Source organism: Danio rerio, chromosome 5 (genome assembly GCF_052040795.2).
Source record: "Danio rerio strain M-AB ecotype USA chromosome 5, GRCz13ab, whole genome shotgun sequence".
NCBI lineage: Eukaryota > Metazoa > Chordata > Actinopteri > Cypriniformes > Danionidae > Danio > Danio rerio.
Genome location: NC_141025.1, coordinates 73956831 through 73976549, shown reverse-complemented (window position 1 = coordinate 73976549; position 19719 = coordinate 73956831). Strand labels below are relative to the sequence as shown.

General features: G+C 37.3%; 1 protein-coding gene across 2 annotated transcripts; it reads left to right on the top strand.

Moving 5' to 3' along the window:
* The first annotated feature begins 2915 nt into the window (after positions 1 to 2915).
* Positions 2916 to 19252, top strand: kat5b (K(lysine) acetyltransferase 5b). Of its 2 annotated transcripts, none has more exon segments than NM_001013309.3 (15): positions 2916 to 2983; positions 3088 to 3154; positions 5795 to 5863; positions 5973 to 6109; positions 6256 to 6324; positions 7950 to 8123; positions 8292 to 8363; positions 10444 to 10506; positions 12261 to 12509; positions 13002 to 13091; positions 15825 to 15965; positions 16075 to 16168; positions 16275 to 16434; positions 16998 to 17079; positions 18310 to 19252. In NM_001013309.3, coding segments are annotated over 15 exon segments (1617 nt in total). In that variant the 5' UTR covers positions 2916 to 2968; the 3' UTR covers positions 18445 to 19252.
* The last annotated feature ends 467 nt before the right edge of the window (positions 19253 to 19719 follow it).

Sequence of the window (19719 nt, the reverse complement as noted above, 5' to 3'; positions counted from 1 at the left end):
CACACGGGGCGCCAGCGTCAACGCTTCCCATTCACTTTGAATGGGTGATGTCAGGCGTTGCCGAACTGCATTGTGGATCCGTCGGCACTACTTCAGAGGCGTCGCTCGCTGCAGAAGTTGGGACTAGCTCAACTTCTTAAGCGCCGACGGAATCGTCAGCCAATCAGATCGCTGTATGCAAACACACCAGTTCAGACAGTGGCCTATTGCTGACTGAATTTCATTGGCTGACACTTCTATGACGATCGCTTCAGCCCCAACTTCAGACACGCCTTCAGTCATGCGTTGACGCTGAAGCCCCGTGTGAATGGGGCGTTATGACGGCTGTTAGCCAAAGACGTCTGCGGTTGGCATTAAAAGCTGTTTGGTGTACCGAAACAGTTTTCTATTTTTGGACTTTAGAATTTGGCGTCCTACCAGACAACATAACATGTATGCTATTGCAACAGGTCTTTTTTTGCAACCGATATGCGCGGTTGGTTGAATGCATATTACGTCATGTGTGAAGTAGGTTGGTAATTTCCCTATAGCATGGTTCAAAAACACTGTAGAATTTACTATAATGATTACAGTTTTTTTCATATGGAAAGGAATGGACAGATGTATGAATGGATGAATAGATTGATGAAAAAAAGGAATAAGAATAGAAGACAACATAGGCCTACACAAGACAAATGTTATACCTTCTAAAATATGTAATTTTTACTGAAAAACTAAAAAAAAAATAGGCCTACATTTTACAAAATCTATCAATATTTTAACAATATTCATTCATTCATTCATTCATTTTCGACCACTTTTCCAGGGCCAGGTCGCGGAGGCAGGTCTTAGGAGAGAACCCTCGACTTCCCTCTCCCTAGACCAGGGGTCAGCAACCCGCGGCTCTAGAGCCGCATGCGGCTCTTTAGCGCTGCCCTTGTGGCTCCCTGGAGCTTTTTCAAAAATGTTTGAAAATGCAAAAAGATGGGGGAGGTTAATATATATATATATTTTTAATATGATTTCTATAGGAGGACAAACATTTTTAACGTTTTCAAATGCTGTCAAAGTGTGTAGAATTAATATTTAATTTCAACATTTCTGTCAACGAAGATTTGCGTCATAGCCTGCGACACACGTTTCTATCAGCAGGGTGGGATGCCAGGCAAGTGGCTGTTGTAAACAAACCAGGAGAATATAAAGCATGGAAAACCGTTCAAAGATGGTATGACATATTAGAACACCTATTTGCAAACTTTAAAAACAAAACCAAGATAATACAAAAAAATAAAGATATACCTTTCTCCACTAAGAAAGTGAAGGAAAGGGCTATTAAAATGGTAGGTAACATCACCGATCAGCAAACCAAGTACATTAATTCAGTGCCAGCATACTCAATTGCCTGTGATGTGACCGATATTCAACTCGCTTTTATGCAGGTATGTGAACTCTGATGGGCCGCAAGAAGAAATGATCAAATTAATAACACTAAAAGACAAGAGGCTGTGCTGAAGTGTTTAAATGACAACAAAATAAACACCAACCACCTGATTTTAGTGGCTATTTAATCATGAAGGCTCATTATGTATTTGTAGCCAATTTAGTCATTTTGATAGTAGGCTAATATAGCTAATATACATACATACAGCATGTGTTTCCTTCATTATAAGGCTTATATAAGGCTTTACATTTTTTGTGGCTCCAGACATATTTGTTTTTTGTTATTTTTGGTCCAATATGGCTCTTTCAACATTTTGGGTTGCCGACCCCTGCCCTAGACGCTTCCTCCAGCTACTCCGGGGGGATCCCGAGGCATTCCCTGGCAAGCCTAGAGACATTGTCCCTCCAGTGTGCCCTGGCTCTTCCATGAGGCCTCCTCCTGGTGGGACATGCCTGGAACACCTTCCTAGGTAGGCGTCCAGGAGGCATCTGAAACAGATGCTCCAGCCACCTCAGCTGACTTATTCTAATGTGGAGGAGCAGCAGCTCTACTCCGAGCTCCTCCCGGGTGACAGAGCTCCTCACCCTATCTATAAGAGTGTGCCCTGCCACCCTGAAAAAGAAGCTCATTTCGGCTGCATCTATCCGAGATCTTGTCCTTTCGGTCATGACCCAAAGCTTGTGACCATAGGTGAGAGTAGGTACGTAGATTAACCGGTAAACCGGTACATCAACCGCATTACTGCTGCCGCTGCACCAATCCACCTGTATCAATATTTAAACTTTACATTATATTGGTATATTGAAGGTATAATTCATTCAAAACTGATTTCTGTAAGTATTTACTCGCCCCTTATTTCCAACCTTGTTTAACTTGAAGAAGCTATTTAGAAGAAAGCTGGAAACCCTGACAACTTTTGTGGCATTTGTTTTTCCTTCAGTGTCAATAGTTTGGATAGATAGACTGTTGTCAAATAAATAGGCCTATACAGCAATTGAGTACACCTCTTACAGATTATTAGTAGACAGACAGACAGACAGACAGACAGACAGACAGACAGACAGACAGACAGACAGACAGACAGACAGACAGACAGACAGACAGACAGATAGATAGATAGATAGATAGATAGATAGATAGATAGATAGATAGATAGATAGATAGATAGATAGATAGATAGATAGATAGATAGATAATGTAAGTAGTTTCAAATATATTATTTAGTTTTCAACAGAATGAAGATACTCATCAAGGTTTGGAACTACCTGGGGGAGAGTAAACTGAGTACATTTCATTTTAGGGTGAACTATCCCCTTAATAAATGGATTTTTGTTTGAATGGGCGGTTGTTTTCTTTGCATCATAACACTCCATTCCAGTAGATGGTGGAAAATACAAAATAAGGTTTATCAAAACGTTGAAGGAAAAAAGAAGAAGAAACAAAAGAAGTAGAGCTGTGGTAAAAAGTGCAGCCAGCGCCCCCCAGAGCAATAAAGCCGTTTTACCCACAATTCCGTGTGCTGCTTGCCTTGGAGATGCTGTGACCAACATGGCGGAGCCAGCGGTAAGCGGCGCACAGTCTTGTCTGCTGTTTAAATGTTGTTTAAAAACACATTTAGTCTGTTGTCATCAGTCCCTGTCATTTCTAAAAGCATTTTGTTTTTGCAGGTGGAAATTGTTGAAGGCTGCCGTCTTCCGGTGCTGCGAAAAAACCAAGAAAATGAAGACGAGTGGCGTAAGTGTCAAGCTGAGAGCTCCGTAGCGAATGTAAACAAAAGACCCCGGTGCGCTCACGGGTACCTAAATGTGTCGGCTATAAATGAAACTCATTTTGCTTTTTCATTTAGTTAATGGAAGTGTTGTTAATTTTTTAAATTTTAGTTATTAAGTTGGTATATAAAACGCACCGTGTGATACTCCGGTGCCTTTAGGTGATGCTACTGTTTATACTGTACGTTAGCTCTAAATGATGATTAATGTAAATCATACAACGGTGTAACAAAATGTCCTGGAAAAACACAACACTTTGGCATAACTGCTAACTTATTTTAACGGCTACTTATTACGTTCCTAATTATAAATCCATGGAAAACCAGCCTGTGATTGTATCTTGTTTTACGTGATTTCCAAGCTAATATAGGTATGGCAAGCCGTTTTGACATTTAATTTATAACCCGTACTAATACATATTTTTCATGTTACTAGTATTTATATTTTACATCCTAGTATCTGTTCCATTAAGTATTAGTACTTATTCATTAGATACTAGTGCTTATTCTTTAGATACTAGTATTTTTATATGCTAGTGCTTACTCATTAGACACTAATGCTTTTTTATTAGATACTAGTACCTATTAAATAGATACTAGTAGTTATGTATTGGATACTAGTACTCAATTTTTCCTCTAGGATGTTTTCCAGCTGTGGCGGCAGACTCTGTTGGGCGTTTTACACAGATCTACCAACTTCTAGTGCCGTTATTTCAATGTCAAATGTTGTGAGCGCAGTATTACAAGTCGAGATCGCATTTATGTAATACGACGAGCATGCAAATCTCTTTGCTTGCATGCCAATTTCCTCTGTTCATGAACAAAACTTCTTGCACACCCTCAAATTTATGCTACCCAAGTGCAGATTTTCTTGAGCGCGCTCAAATAAATGCTGCTAAAGTGCGATTTAGTGTGTTTCTGTAACAAGTATGTCTCCAACATTTATTAGATTTGCTTGCTAGGAATATTTATGAATGTCTCCAATAGACCTACAGATTGGCATTAATGTGTCCTGAAGTAAAGTGAAACGGCTATAAACTCCAGAATGATGAAGTCATTTAATGCAGAGCCGTATACCTTTATCTATAAAGCATAATTATGGAAACTGTGTTCATCTTAACTGAAAACTACGTCATGTTTGCTGGCCTCCCACATCAAGCACCTGTCAGTCAGTCAGTCAATCAGCATGTCACTTTAAAGGGTTAAACAAATAACGCATAGCACTACTACGATTACAGAAAAGTTCACGCTGTTATAATTCACTTACCTTTTAATACAATTTGGTGTGATTATAACCTGCTAATAATAAAAAAAACGACTGAATGTCTTGAACAAGATGCTGTAATGCAGCCGTGGTGGGATGAATTTTGGTGTGACGCCCCACCATGGAAGAATGTATGTAGCGGAAATCATGAGTACTCATTCCTTAGATATTAGTACTTATTAAATAGATACTAGTTCTTATTTATTAGATATTAGTACTTTTTTAATAGTGACTAGTAACTATTCTATTGTTACTAGTAATCTATGTTTTTTTTTTTTTTTTGTGGATTTCAGCTCCTTTTGATTATAAGGTTGGGCCAATTGACAGTGCCATTCCCCTTTGCCGATGGCCGTTAGATATCACAATGCTGAGCTGGCATCGCAAACCAGCCCCCATTGCAGCAGCAACCTGCATGCGGAAAAATAAACAATTAGGCCCTAATTACACTAATATATCTTACTTTTAAAATGGCGTTTTAGAACAAAAATGATCCACATCCACACTGTCGTTTCACCTAGCGTATCTGAAAAGCCCATCTTCTATACTATACTGCTGAAAATGCACATCATGTGACCACACACACACAAAAACACACACGGGCATGTACTGCAGGGTACATTATTGCATACATAATTCCTGAGAGCAGTGCCCGTTGGACCGTTTATCAAGAATGTACCGCTGGATCACATCTCACTATAGTTGTTAAATGTGATATTTAATTAATCTTGTCTCTATCTAATGACTTTTCTGTCTTAAATCTATCAGGTAACGTGTCAGCGTTAGTACACTGCATTAATCTTTCGCTTTCACGCTTGTACTTAGTAATTTTAGCGAAACCTTAGATACTCTTAGATGGTTCCTGTTGGTTGTGCACCTTCTTTCCAACCAAGTTTGTCGACGCCATTATACAGTGAAAAAAGTGATTGACAGGAGTTAACTTGTGTGTAACTTTATTTATTTATGATTTGGTTATGGCTAATGCAGGTCAGATAGTTGAAACGGAAGGCTACAAATAATTAAGTGACAGAAAACATTTTTAATGACCCAAGAAACCCGCCACATCCCGAATAACATACCACAACTTCTTCCCTCATCATTATATTTTACAGAAAAGCCTAAATGCTTTCATAAATGAGATTTGAATGACGTGAGAGGTGATCTCTCTGTGATTGTTAAAAAATTAGTAAAAAAAGTATTAATCTGCGGTTCATGTGTGTTCCATATGTGGGTTGTGATCCGTATGACACACTAATCAATCGCGATCTGTTACACCCCTAACCTTCATCAATTTAAACTATGATGTGTTCATTTATTTATTTTTATTTTTTTTATTAATTCAAAGCATTGGCTGAAATTCTTAGTGTCAAAGACATTCCTGGCAGAAAACTCTACTATGTCCACTATATTGACTGTAAGTATTAACCGTCTGCTTCTACTCTTCATTTACTCTCGTATGAATACAATCTATTTATTGAACCCATGTTTTAATCAGAATTTTATTGCATTTCTGTTTTGTAAAGTCAATAAGCGACTGGATGAATGGGTGACTCCAGATCGGCTAGACTTGAAGAAGCTCCAATTTCCCAAAAAGGAGGCAAAGACCCCTACAAAGAATGGCCTGCCGGGGTCTCGTCCCAGCTCCCCAGAAAGAGAAGTGGTATGATTTCTTGTTCCTCTGCTTGCACTGTTAGGATTTTGATGATGGTGTGTGTGAAACGCCCTCACCCAACATTGTGCCACAAACAGTTGTTTACATGCCATGTTCTCCTTTACCATCCTCTCTTCCTTTCTGTTCAAATTCAGAGGAAGAGTCTAGATCTCAACGTTCAGTCTGCTTCAGCTCCTTCAAGAGGCAAAACCCTCCCCACACCGGTACAGGCAAACCCGCCCATTGTACACTAATCAAACTCAATCTGTTAAGCTTTTTTTAATCAATGGGCTTGAGTTTAGTTGAAGACTTTCCAATAAGTGTGAGGGATGCAATTTTTTGCCTCGTTGGTTTAATTTACATTGACATGCTTTTTTCAGCCTAAACGATTGGCAGTGCTTAAGTGCACAGATTTAAGCTTGGTCTCATTTTAAAGAAAACATGTGTCAGAAAATATTGTAGAACTAGGTTTTTTTTTTTTTTTTTTTTTTTTTTTTTTTTTTTTTTTTAACTTTTCGTAAAGTACAGTACCTGACAAAAGTCTTGACCTCAATCCCAATTGCTAGTTGATCATTTGGAAAAGTGGTAGATGGTAGGTTTTTCAGATGAATCATCTGTTGAGCTGCATCCCAATCATCACAAATACTGCAGAAGACCTACTGGACCCTGCATGGACCCATGACTTTCATAGAAATCAGTCAAGCTTGGTAAGGGGAAAAATCATGGTTTAGGGTTACATTCAGAATAGGGGCATGTGAGGGATCAACATCAGCAGCCTGAGGTATCAAGAGATTTGTGCTGCCCATTACATTACAAACCACAGGAGAGGGCAAATTCTTCAGAAGGATAGTGCTCATACTTTAGCCTCCACATCAAAGTTTCTGAAAGCAAGGAAGATCAAGGTGCTCCAGGATTGGCCAGCCCAGTCACCAGAAATGAACATTATTGAGCATGTCTGGGGTAAGATGAAGTAGGAGGTATTAAAGATGAATTCAAAGAATCTTGAACTCTGGGAGTCCTACAGGAACGCTTTCTTTGCCATTCCAGATGACTTTATTAATAAGTGATTTGAGTCATTGCAGAGATGTATGGATGCAGTCCTCCAAGCTCATGAGAGTCAGACATAATATTCATCCTGTTTCCACTGCAGCATGACTTCATATTCTATACTGTACATTATTTCTGTTAAGTGACAAGACTTTTATCTAAGCAAAGTCAGACCTTACTGTCCTAATGAAATAATTAAAAAAATCAAGGCATGATCATAATTTATTTTGGTAAAATAAGCGTAATCTAGAGGCCTTTGCCTTTCATATAATCCACTTCTGATACCAAATGATCAACTTGAAGTCAAGTTATTATTTGTTGTTCCTGAAGCTTGGATAGTCGAGAAGACTTTTGTCAGGTAGTGTATATGAAAGCATTTCATGTCTTGACAGAACTAAATCTATTAACATCATTCATTACCAACTCATTGTTCGATGTAATGTGTAATTGTATAATATGAGGTAAGTGGCTAGGGATCACATTATTATTACTATTATTATTTTTATTCAGCCATTATTGTGATTTGTTTTTACTCTCAATTGACTGTAGTATTTAAATCCTCAACACTGAATCCTTTTGCATTTAACTTGTCCCACAATTATTATACGGAAATCTCGAATTTTTAATTTTTACAAAATTAGTTCTGAATTTTAAGTGATGGTTTTACATCATCAGCACAGTTTAGAGAGCTTTCCACCACTTTTTTCAGAAAATGTACTGTTATTTTTACAGATTTTATTGTTATAATTGAGGTTAGTGTCTTCTTTCCTTTAATTCCTCTCCTTTCTGATTGCTCTTTCAGAAGAGAAAAGCAGAGTCTGTCTCTTTGGCTACACAAGTTACAGCAGCGACTCCAGTGCCTTCACTTCCCAGCTCTGCAGAGGCAAGTCAGGCCTCAGTGTATCCCGCCATGAGAGACTCTTCATTCAGCATTAAAGCCAGAGAAGAACACGAGCAGCTCACATCTCTCACCACAGTAATTTATTTTTAAATTTCTAAACCATGGTCTCTGTTATTTGCAATTATAGAGCAAAGTCTTATCCTACATTTTTTGTCAATGTTTTCGGTCACTGTTACCTTTGGATTTTATTTACTTTTTTTTTAAGCTGTCTTTTTAATTACCTTTTGATTTTTCTTATTCAAGAATGGCACCACACGTCGTCTAATTCCTTCTCAACCAGGAAGAAAAAGGAAAAATTGTGTAGGGACGGAAGAGGTAGGACCTGCAGTTTGATTGACAGATGTTTTATTAACATTACACATTACACCTTTGTTTTTCTTTCAAATCTTTGTTAAAGTTGTTGAATCCCATGTCTTATCAAAAAATAATTTGCAATATTTGTAACACATTATAATATGGCACATGTAGTTAATGATAGTTAATATATTTACTAATATGAACATAATAAATTATGCTTGTACAGCATTTATTAATTATTGTTTTTGTTAAAATCCAACTCAGTTATCAAATATTGGGGTAAAAACTAACTTTTTTTCCCCTTTGAACATAATATATATTTTATTTTATGAAGCATTTAAAATATTTTGCAACAGTAAACATCTCGGCAGGCACAGGACATCAACGTGATGTCAGATTGACGTTGTACCCCAATGGGAGACATTGCATTTTGTTCACAATTGAAAATCGGGTTGACGTCAGAACCCAACGTCCAACCTAAAATTAACCAAATATCAACATTTAATGATGTTACAGCTTGACGATGTGGGGAGGTTACCACTATGACGACTATCAGACATTGGATTTTGGTTGCCATGCCTGAAGAATAAATGTCAGTATTTGACATCAGTATGATGTTGGTTTAAGATGTTGGCTCCAGTGGATTTTGGTCAATTTCAAACACAACCTAAAATCAAAGTTGTTATTGGTAGACAGATTAATGTTGTCCTTTGATGCTAGCTAGACAATGAATTTTGGTCACCTGAAGTCACGACCTAAATCTTACCTAATATTAACTTCTTATGATTCTAGATCAGGCTAAAGAATTCAAATAAATCATTGAATCAGTCATTCCGCCGTCTTCATTTGTTTAAAAAACACAGATTCCTGTGCAATTTAAAACTGAATTCTTGCAGATCTTTTCTGCTGGCGATACTGTTGTCCTAAAAACAACAAAAAACGTAAATATAAAATCTAACACATACCTTAGAAACATTATAGCAGAAAAATTGGGCGGTTTTAAAACCTTGACTTTTCCAAACCGCGGTATTCCTTGAAAACGGTTATCCCATATCTATTGCTAGGCGACCATCGACTTTTTCTCAGAGGATGACAAGCTGACAAAACTTTGCTGTCACTCTTATACAAGGTTTATTCATGGATAAAATTAAGAAGCACTGCAGTGTTTGGGTGCTCTGTGTTCGTCTGAGATAATTAGTCTAACGAAATATGAATATTCCATACAAAATATTAAGCTGATCAGTCAGTTCTTGTCACGTGACTCACGGTGCGCTCGCGGCATTCATTCGACTGCGTATCTCCATTGGAAAGAACTAACTTGCGCGACCTCTAGAAAAGACATATGTGAACATTTGCGATCTCCAGCAGTTGATCTTCTTGCACAGACATGGTGGACCTGATTTGTTGACAAATATGTTGCGGATCCATTTCTTGGCAGTTTGCAGGTCCTTCACTGGGCCTTTTCCTCTTAGCAAAATAAATTTCTAAAGACGTCTGTTTCCTACTCCTTTTGCTGCTTGTGGGTTAAATTTGGGCTCTCAAGTGACAAATGTAAACGAGAGAATACGGTAATTTTTCAAAATAAAAGATCTTCAGGCTACAATAATAAATAAAACTAAAATAATTAATGATTTCTTGTGCGGCCTGGTACTAATTGATCTGGTACTGGTCTGCGGCCTGGTGGTTGAGGACCATTGCATTAACTAACATTAACTGTGTGTCCCATATATTGTAAAGTCTTACCAGGCTATTTTAGTGTTTTCTCATAAACATCACACATTTCATATTTGCCTTGCTGGCATAATGTTTGCTCTTCTAGTCTGTTGAATGTCAGGAAATGTGGCTGTGTTTATTCATAACAAGGTACACAAGAAAATATCACTTCGATTCAAAATAATTCAGTGTGAGTTTATTTTCTTCTGTTTGACATTTAAAACACTAAACTTTTGTGCTGTTAAATAAAGAAAATACAATTAAGCCCTTTGCCCTGAAATCATCCAACGTTAATTTGTTTTTTAGGCAATTTCCCATTTGTCTTTGTTTTTCCACTATCAAGTAAAATGTCCTAAAGCTTTGCACCCATCTGTTTTTCTGTTAGATTGTAAAGGTGTTCCAGAATAACAGCCCCCGCTCCTCCACCGTCTATTTGCCACCAGGAGAGGTCTGTCTGCTTTATCTCCCATTGTCTTCACTGTGTGTCTATTATAGTCAAAACAGCGCTTTTAAACTATAGTATGACTCTTCAGCTTTAGAAATAGTCTGAAATGCTAGAGTCCGTATGTTAAGGAAGAATTTAGGGTTTTTCAATTCTCTTTTTCAGGATAATTAGATAATTAATCAACGAATTCCTCATTTTTAAAGGTGCTCTATGTAATTGTTAGACTCTTCTAAAGCTTTGATATGCCATAATGTTAGCAGATATTTGAGAAACATGCTAGGTGTACATACTTTAATGTGACAAGCAATGCTAAAGGCAGTTAATCTACTTTAAAAAAAAAAAAGTGTTCTTTGTCAGAACGGCTTTGTTTTTGGTCTGTAACTTCGCCCACTGCCAGTTTACCCAATTATATTTTAGTTACTTGTGTTGCCTTGGTGGAAAACAGTCTATTTCATTTACTTAAAGGCTGCTTTAACATATATGGACCTGGCAAAATACAAACTTTAGAGGGCAGTGACAGCCTCTGAAATGAGATGCAGATTCCGAGTTCTAAAAATCCACACTTGGAGGTTTTTTAATTGGTGAATAATACAAATATTACAAATGTAAAGAATAGCTGAACAGCTTACATTAGCTATGTTTCCATTTTAAAGATGCAAAATAAATTCATGCGCAAAACAGGATTATCGCATAAAAGCTGTGCGATTAATTCAACCTTTCTATCCAATGAGTCAAAGAGAAAAAAATCGTCACTTCCTGATTAACCGGCGCCAAAAATATCAAAAGTAATAACTTAAGGGAATTTGCTGCAGTGGGAAAAGCTGCGTAAATCTTTTTTTTATTTAATGAATGACTTGCGCCTCAGAAGACGATGCCGACACGCAATGAACATGTGGTGGCATTTGATGCGCAAAGCACAGACGCTCTTGACATTTCTGGGGGTAATTATTAGTATAATAATACTAAATGGTTAAGGTGTTTTAGAATGACCTAAACAACATTTCAGATGTTTTACAGTGTGCTCAGCCTGCTGGTTTGTCCATTCACACACATTTTTATTATTACATGACCTTTTATAACAAAATCTCAAAAAAAAAATTGTTTGGTAAAAGTGTTTTCATCATAGTTTATGCGCATCCTTTCTTATTGAATAAAAAGTTTATCCTACTGCATAAAAGCACATGTGCATATATGTTTTTATGCAGATTTTCAGAATTTATGCGTTTATCTTGGCGTTTTCATCAACTGTTTTTTTTTTAAATAGGTGGATGGAAACATAGCTATTGTAAGGTTCAGTCATCAAGCATGCTTGCTCCTGTTCCTGTCGCCAATCTGGCAACCTGCGTGTGCAAAGTCAGGGCCTAGTTAAAAAAAAACTTAATATTTTATTTAGACTGTCATACCTAGTTCAACCACTAGGTTAATGCTACATACTGCATCTTTAACAGAGAATTGTCGCTTACCTAAGATATACGAATTGAAATATAAGAATTTTGGGCTATTTATCATATAATTAACTGAAAATTTTTGTTTTTAATGTAAAGTTTTGTACATTTTGTTTATCATCTATTATCTATGAGTTATAAAGTTGTTATTATTAATATGTAAGATATTTTTATCTGTATTGATCTAGCCATGGAATAGCCATAAGTTGCTGATGTTGCAATAAATAAACAACGTAACAAACAAACAGACAAACAAAATGCTATAAATATAAGATGTCGAGCGGTCTTTCTAACTCTAGTGTTTGCTCTCAGGATTCTCAGGACAGTTCTGATGGTATTCCCTCGGCTCCCCGCATGACTGGTAGTTTGGTGTCGGACCGCAGTCACGATGACATCATCACACGAATGAAGAACATAGACTGTATTGAGCTGGGCAGGCACAGGCTAAAGCCGTGGTACTTTTCTCCATATCCACAGGAGCTTACTACGCTTCCCATCCTGTATCTATGTGAATTCTGTCTCAAGTACCTCAAGAGCCTCAAGTGTCTCCAGAGGCACCTGGTAAGAGCTGTTCTAGGACCAGATGTAACACATTCACAGCACCAAATAAAGGTCGAGTGTTTTTTTATTTTTGCTCTTTGTATGGGTAACACTTTAGGTCACATTTTATGCTATTAACTACTGGCTTATTACCTGCCTATTATTAAGATATGAACTGTTCATTAGTAGTTGTACAGTATGATCTTATTCTGCATTACTAATCCTACCCAAAACCTAAACCCAACCTCTACCTTACTAACTATTAATAAACAGCTAATTAGAGGTTTATCAAGCTAGTAGTGTTAGTTAATGGTTTGTTATTACTGTGAATTGTGACCTAAACTAAAGTGTTAGCCTTGTACTTTTAGTTTTTTTCATTTTTATGGTTATTTTGAGGAAAATTAGAGTAAAGGTAAAGTTGATTGTTAAATCTGAGGTGTTTTTTAGCCTCCTTAAGTCTTGTAAATGTGCTGTTAAACAGCTTTAACTGTCATCTCTCCATAAATTTTGCAGACTAAATGCAATCTTCGACACCCACCAGGAAATGAAATCTATCGCAAAGGAACGATATCCTTTTTCGAAATAGATGGTCGCAAAAACAAGGTTGGTAAACAGTAGTTTGACTTAAAAATTTTAGTCTTTAGTTGGGGTGCTTGAAGGAATAATTTACCTAAAATGACAATTCTGTGATCATTTACTCACTCTTTCCCTGTTACAAACCTTTAAGTTTTTTTTTTTTTATTCTGTTAAACACAAAAGAAGATATTTTGAAGAATGCTGGAAACCTGTAACCATTGACTTCTATAGTATTTGTTTTTTCTACTATGGAAGTCCGTGATTGCAGGTTTCAGCTTGCTTCAAAACACCTACTTTTGCGTTCAACAGAACAAAGAAACTCATAAAGGTTGAGGGTGAGTAAATAGGTTTTTTTTGGAGTGAACTATCCCTTAAAAAAAAAAAGTCTCCTTTAATTGATTTAATAAATACATCAGCTTTTTTATTTGGTTCACTATGATGAATAGATCCATGCAGCCATACCATTAGCACTTATCATTAGCATGTGTCAGATTTAGAATTAAAGTCAACGGTGATTACGTTTACATGGACACAAATAATTCTATTTTAATACGATTAAGACAATACTCTGATTAAAAGTCTACTATGTAAACAGAGATTTTTGATTACCTTAATCCGACTAAAGTCATAATTGAACTAAACAGAAATCGGATAAAGAAGTGGAGTATGCCGATTATTGAAGTGCAGTACATGTAAACACCACAATCAAACTATTACCGTCATGTAGGATTTTCGCCACATTGAACGACAGGATATACACTGCAGTCTATAAAGTCTATACACACATGGCTGTCTGACACTATTCTCTGCACCTACTAAGTCAGTAAAGGACCACAGACACCTGCATTGCGAAAATAATTTCCATTAAATTCCATTAAAACAGCACTCTTTTCAGCAGTTCATACTCGCATTCAATATTTTGTTTGTGATGGGGGCATGCATGTAATGTTTCTGAATGAAAGTGAAAGTGCCGAACTACAATTAAAGTCGACAAAATAAAAATGAAACACCTGAAATTACATGAAACTCTGGAGGAAACGTGGATAGTGTGCTGACGCAATGACGTTTATCGGTATATGTGCTATAACATGTAGAATTCAATTCATGTTTATTTATATAGCTTTTACAATGTAGCCTGTGTCAATGCAGCTTAACATAGAAGTTCTTGTAAATGGAACATGTGGATCATAAAGGTACTTTCAAAAAGGTAGTCATGTAAACATCTTAATCTTATTATTGTCTTATTCAGATTAAGGCAAATAATTTGATTGCTAATGTCCATGTAAATGTAGTCATTGTTGATATAACCCTTTAATCAGCACTCTCCTGGTTCAATCTCCTTTTTGTTCATAGGTTACCGTAAAAAAAAAGTTGCTTAAAGGGTCACGAAACACCAAAACACATTTTTTGAGCTGTTGACAGTCATATATGTGTCCCACACTGCTATAAACACTATTAGGACACCTATATTTCACTAAAAAGTGTAAATTGGTTGTTTTTGCGTTATTTCAAGCAAATTCGTACTTCCGGTTTGAAACGAATTTTTGAAGCTGCGTCACGGTCATGACATAATAGCGTGTATTCCAGCGTGCAGACTGGGCGTCTGTGCCAGAGTGTGTCTTATTACGTCTTACAGTGTGATGCATTAATGCATGAGTAAGGCTTGGTTCAAACCAATCAGCGCGCTCTATTGTGCAACTTCATTAATATTCATTACTGTCACAGTGTTTTCACGACAGAGACACCACGTTGTGTTGGCAAAACAAGCGTGAAGTGTTGCTTTTATAGTTTGTTGCCGTTAAGTTTTGTTTTCATTTTCTCTCTGTGAAAGCGCAGCTGGCGTCACGTGTGGATTAACAGTGTACGCGACGCGCGACAACAATAACTTACGTGTCTAAGGAGGTTTATTGTTTACCTGAGAGCTGTTCTCATCTCCAAACGCTGAGATCTGGATTCGCTTGTAGTATTCTCTTCATAAAGACGCGGCTCTAGTTACTGGTGATTGTCCTGTCTCTACAGATTTGGTAAGTGAGCGACCAGTGCTCTTTGTTTATTCAGTTTGCTCGTATCGAACTAAGTTAACTATTGCACCGAGTCACCGAGTGTAAACACGTTAGCATCACAACCAAACTTTAACCTCGTGTAGGGTTTTTACCGCATTTAGTGACCGGAATAACACGCGCGGCTTTCTGACGCTACCTGCCGTGTGCATCTAAGTTTCCGGGAAATGCGGAGGTTTTTTTTCTCTCATTCGCCGTGCGGTATCAAACATTGCATGAAAAATACACGCTTAGAGCAGCTCCTTGAATCAAATATCTTGTTTGTCGCGAGGGGCATGAATGAATTCCCTGAATGAAAGAGCCAAACTGCAGTTAAAGTCCAACATTTAATAATTTGGCAAATAATTCGACTACAGATCTCCATGTAGGTTAAACACCATCACTTTCTCCTGTGTATTTGTGTGTGTATTTTGACTCTGAAACTCGCGCGTGCCCAAATAGACACTCCCACACCATCCCACTTTAGTTCCTCCGACACTCCCCCCTAAACAGAGCTGGACACGCCCACTTTTCTGACTTTTTCCAAAGTAGAGGTGTGAAAACACCCTGCTGAAACGAGGGGGTTTCATGGCCCTTCAAAGTGTTTTTTTATTTTTGCTTAGAGTGAAGTTTAAAGGTTAAATTTGATGTTGAGATTCCATCGATTCAAGAAGTGCCTTTTTTTAAAACGTTTTGCTAAATCTCTTTTTCCACCCCACAGATGTATTCCCAAAATTTGTGTTTATTGGCCAAATGCTTCCTGGACCACAAGACTCTCTACTACGACACGGATCCTTTCCTCTTCTATGTAATGACAGAGTATGACTCTAAGGGTTTCCACATAGTCGGCTACTTCTCCAAGGTACATCATTGCTAGGCTTGATTGTTGAATCTCCTTTTTTATACTATAGCCTTATTATGCTGTGTGTGTGTTTGTGTGTGTTCACTCTTTTGCTGTCCTCCAAATAAAGGAAAAGGAATCAACAGAGGACTATAACGTGGCCTGCATTTTGACTTTACCACCTTACCAGAGAAGAGGCTATGGAAAACTTCTAATTGAGTTTAGTGAGTAATCTTGGCTTTTCATTGAAGAACTAAATTATTGCTCTCATTTGTGTAATAAAACTTAAAATTACATCATGAACATTTGGGCCTTGTTTACATCTTCCAGGTTATGAGCTCTCTAAAGTGGAAGGAAAAACTGGTACTCCAGAGAAGCCTTTGTCTGATCTGGGTCTGCTCTCCTACCGTTCATACTGGTCACAGACAATACTGGAGATCCTTATGAACCTCAAATCAGAGAATGGAGAACGGCCACAGATGACCATCAAGTAGGTCATTTGCTCAACAGAAATATCTTTAATATAATACTATTTTATTTTATTATTATGTTATTTTGATAAGTATTTTTTACCATTATATTTTGCTTTGACATTATTTTTATAAAAATGCAAAACATAGTCGACACATAGTATTGTGTGTTTTCAGTAAGTGTGTAAGTGTGTTTTTTTTCTTTCTTTCTTCAAATATTTTCCAAATTATGTTTAACAAGAAATGTTTCACAGTATTTCCTATAATATTTTTTATCCTGGAGAAAGTCTTATTCACTTTATTTAGGCTAGAATAAAAGCAGTTTTCATTTTTTTTTTTTTTTGAAAGTCATTGTAAGGTCAATGTACTGTCCTCATGGCAAAGATAAAATAAATCAGTGCTGATGCTTTTATCCAAGTAACTTCCAAATGAGGATAAAACACAAGTACATTATTAAATTATTAAATAAGACCCAAACATCTCCATTTAATTTTTTTAATTTATTAATGAACCTTTTAATGATACGAGTTTTTAGAGTTAGTTGATTTTGTCTTTAATCTCATGGCAATTTTGACAATCTTAGTGAAATCAGTGAGATCACCAGCGTCAAGAAGGAAGATGTTATATCGACTCTTCAATACCTCAATCTCATCAATTATTATAAGGTGAGTGATCACTCAGGATGTTCTCTGTTCGAGAAATCAATTCAGCATAGATTCTGAGATTTTCAAAATGTATTGCTATTCTCTTGTTTATCAATTCTGAACAGTTCTGTTTTTAACAGCAGATAGCGCTAAATCATTATTATATCCTACTCTGTGCTTGCTAACATTAATGCACTTTGAGAAAAAAAATAGCCTAGATGGCCAGCTGCTGTTAAAAACTAGCCTAGAATGCCATGTGTAGCCTAGAGCATTAAAAACTAGCCTAGAGGGCCATCAGCTGTTAAAAACTAGCCTAGAATACAATCTGCTGTTAAAAACTAGCCGAGAGCGCCATTTGCTGTTAAAGACTAACTTAGAGTGCCATCTAGAGCACCGTCTGTCATTAAAAACTAGCCTAGAGCGCCATCTAGAGCTCTACCTGTAGTTTAAAACTACCTTAGAGTGCCATCTGCTGTTAAAAACTAGCCCAGAGCTCCATCTAGAGCCCTATCTGTTGTTAAAATCCAGCCAGTAGCACTATCTGCTGTTAAAAGCTGGCCTAGAGCGCCATTTTGAGCACTATCTGTAATTAAAAACTAGCGTAGAGCGACTTCTGCTGTTATATCTAGCTTAGAGTGCCATCTAGAGCTGTCATTAAAAGCTAGCATAGAGTGCCATCTAGAGCACTATCTGTTGTTAAAAACTAGCATAGAGAGCCATCTGCTGTTAAAAGCTAGCCCGAAGCACCATCTAGAGCACCATCTGTAGTTAAAAACTAGCCTAGAGCACCATCTGTCATTAAAAGCTAGCCTAGAGCACCATCTGTCATTAAAATCTAGCCTAGCGCGCCATACAGAGCAACATCTGTCAAGCAAAGCTAGCCTAGAGTGCCATCTAGAGCACCATCTATCATTAAAAGCTTGCCTAAAGTAACATCTAGAGCACCATCTGTCATTAAAAGTTAGCCTAGAGCGCCATCTAGAGCACCATTTGTCATTAAAAGCTAGCCTAGAGTGCCATCTAGAGCACCATCTGTCAATAAAAGTTAGCCTAGAGCGCCATCTAGAGCACCATCTGTAGTTAAAAACTAGCCTAGAGCACCATCTGTCGTTAAAAACTAGCCTAGAGTGCAGAATTGATTCAAGAGGGAATAGTAATGATACAATTTGAAAATCTCTATCAGTTTGTGGAATGATTTTTCTCTACAGCTCTGATTGTAGCACTGAGTCTGCTTTGTTGAACTTCCCGCAGGGTCAGTATATTCTCACTCTATCAGAGGACATAGTGGAAGGCCATGAGCGGGCCATGCATAAGCGGCACCTCCGAATCGACTCCAAGTGTTTGCATTTCACTCCTAAAGACTGGAGCAAGAGGGGCAAGTGGTAAACTTTAGGGTCAAATTCATGTCAATCTTGTCAAAAGATCTTCCTAAATACGAAAATGTATGGTCAGTGCCATAAAAACACAACCACAACAGCATTTACATGTTGTTTCCCACCATTTGTGAATCATATTCGTTTTCCAAGGAGAGCTGCTGAAGCGGAGATCAATGAGGACTGGACGCTAATGTGTCCCTCTATGTGCGATACTGTACTGACTCAAGAACAAGAAGTGAGCGTATGTCGATTTTGAGACTTGATATTAAATCAAAGCTACACACTTCAGTTACTTTTGTAATCGTACATGTTTTTCCAGCCCCAAAAAAACCTGCTGGAAACACGTTTTTAACCATATCATAACCACTCGAGTCAGTTCTCACAAACAAGCAGCCTTTGATATAAACAGCGTATTTTTAACAGCTGCTTGTGCTGACTGTTGAACTTCCATCTTCCTGACAGAAGAAAAAATTGTTGAATTGCACAAATGTTTACCCCCTTTCTTTTGTTCAACCTCGCTGCAACTTTGTCAGTTGTGTTGTCAGAAGTCAGCAGACATACCGTACACATTAAAATGAATAAGATAATGCTGCTTTGTTGTCGTGTTTAGCGGATTATGTGAATGGACTTTAAATTGTCATTGTGTCTGTACATAATTTACTACATTTAAAGTAAATGTCTTTTCTACATTGTATTTTTTCCATGGGTTTTTGGATTCCTCATCTTTTTGTTTAGTTTTTTTGTAACGAATGTTAACCAGCAAACACTCTCCACAGCTTCTGTTTTAGGTTAAATAAAAATACAAATGGTCAATTTAATCTGCCTTAATGCTATGGTTCTCAAATTGGGGGTCGTGAGACAGTGAGTGGGGGGGGGTCGTTTGGTAATTGCCAAAAAATCTCATATTTGATCAACTATTAGAATTAGGGCTGCGCGATTAATCAAGAAAAGATCACAATCTCAATTCGACCCTACACACAATCCTAATTCAGCTTTTCTACAATTCAGCCAATTATATTTTCAAGGTCAGGAGAGAAGAAAAGGCGCCCCAAGTCTTCAAAGGTACATGAACACCTTCAAATGGTGTTAAAAGTGTCACATAGTGTATTTATTAGGTATAATTCACCCAAAATGTCATTTCTGTCTTAATATAGTGATGTACTCACGGTCACGAAATCTCACGTGAGCTGACGCACTGTTTATTTGCTTCCGAGAACGCGCACGTGCACACGAATGACGCCTACTTTAGTTAACACAACCTGCATTGGCTGTGAATAACAGGTAA

Coding starts and splice junctions, on each gene's coding strand:
- kat5b (XM_087251842.1), top strand. Junction 8,124..8,291: donor AGCTCACATCTCTCACCACA/GTAATTTATTTT, acceptor TTCTTATTCAAG/AATGGCACCACACGTCGTCT. Junction 12,561..13,001: donor ATTCACAGCACCAAATAAAG/GTCGAGTGTTTT, acceptor TAAATTTTGCAG/ACTAAATGCAATCTTCGACA.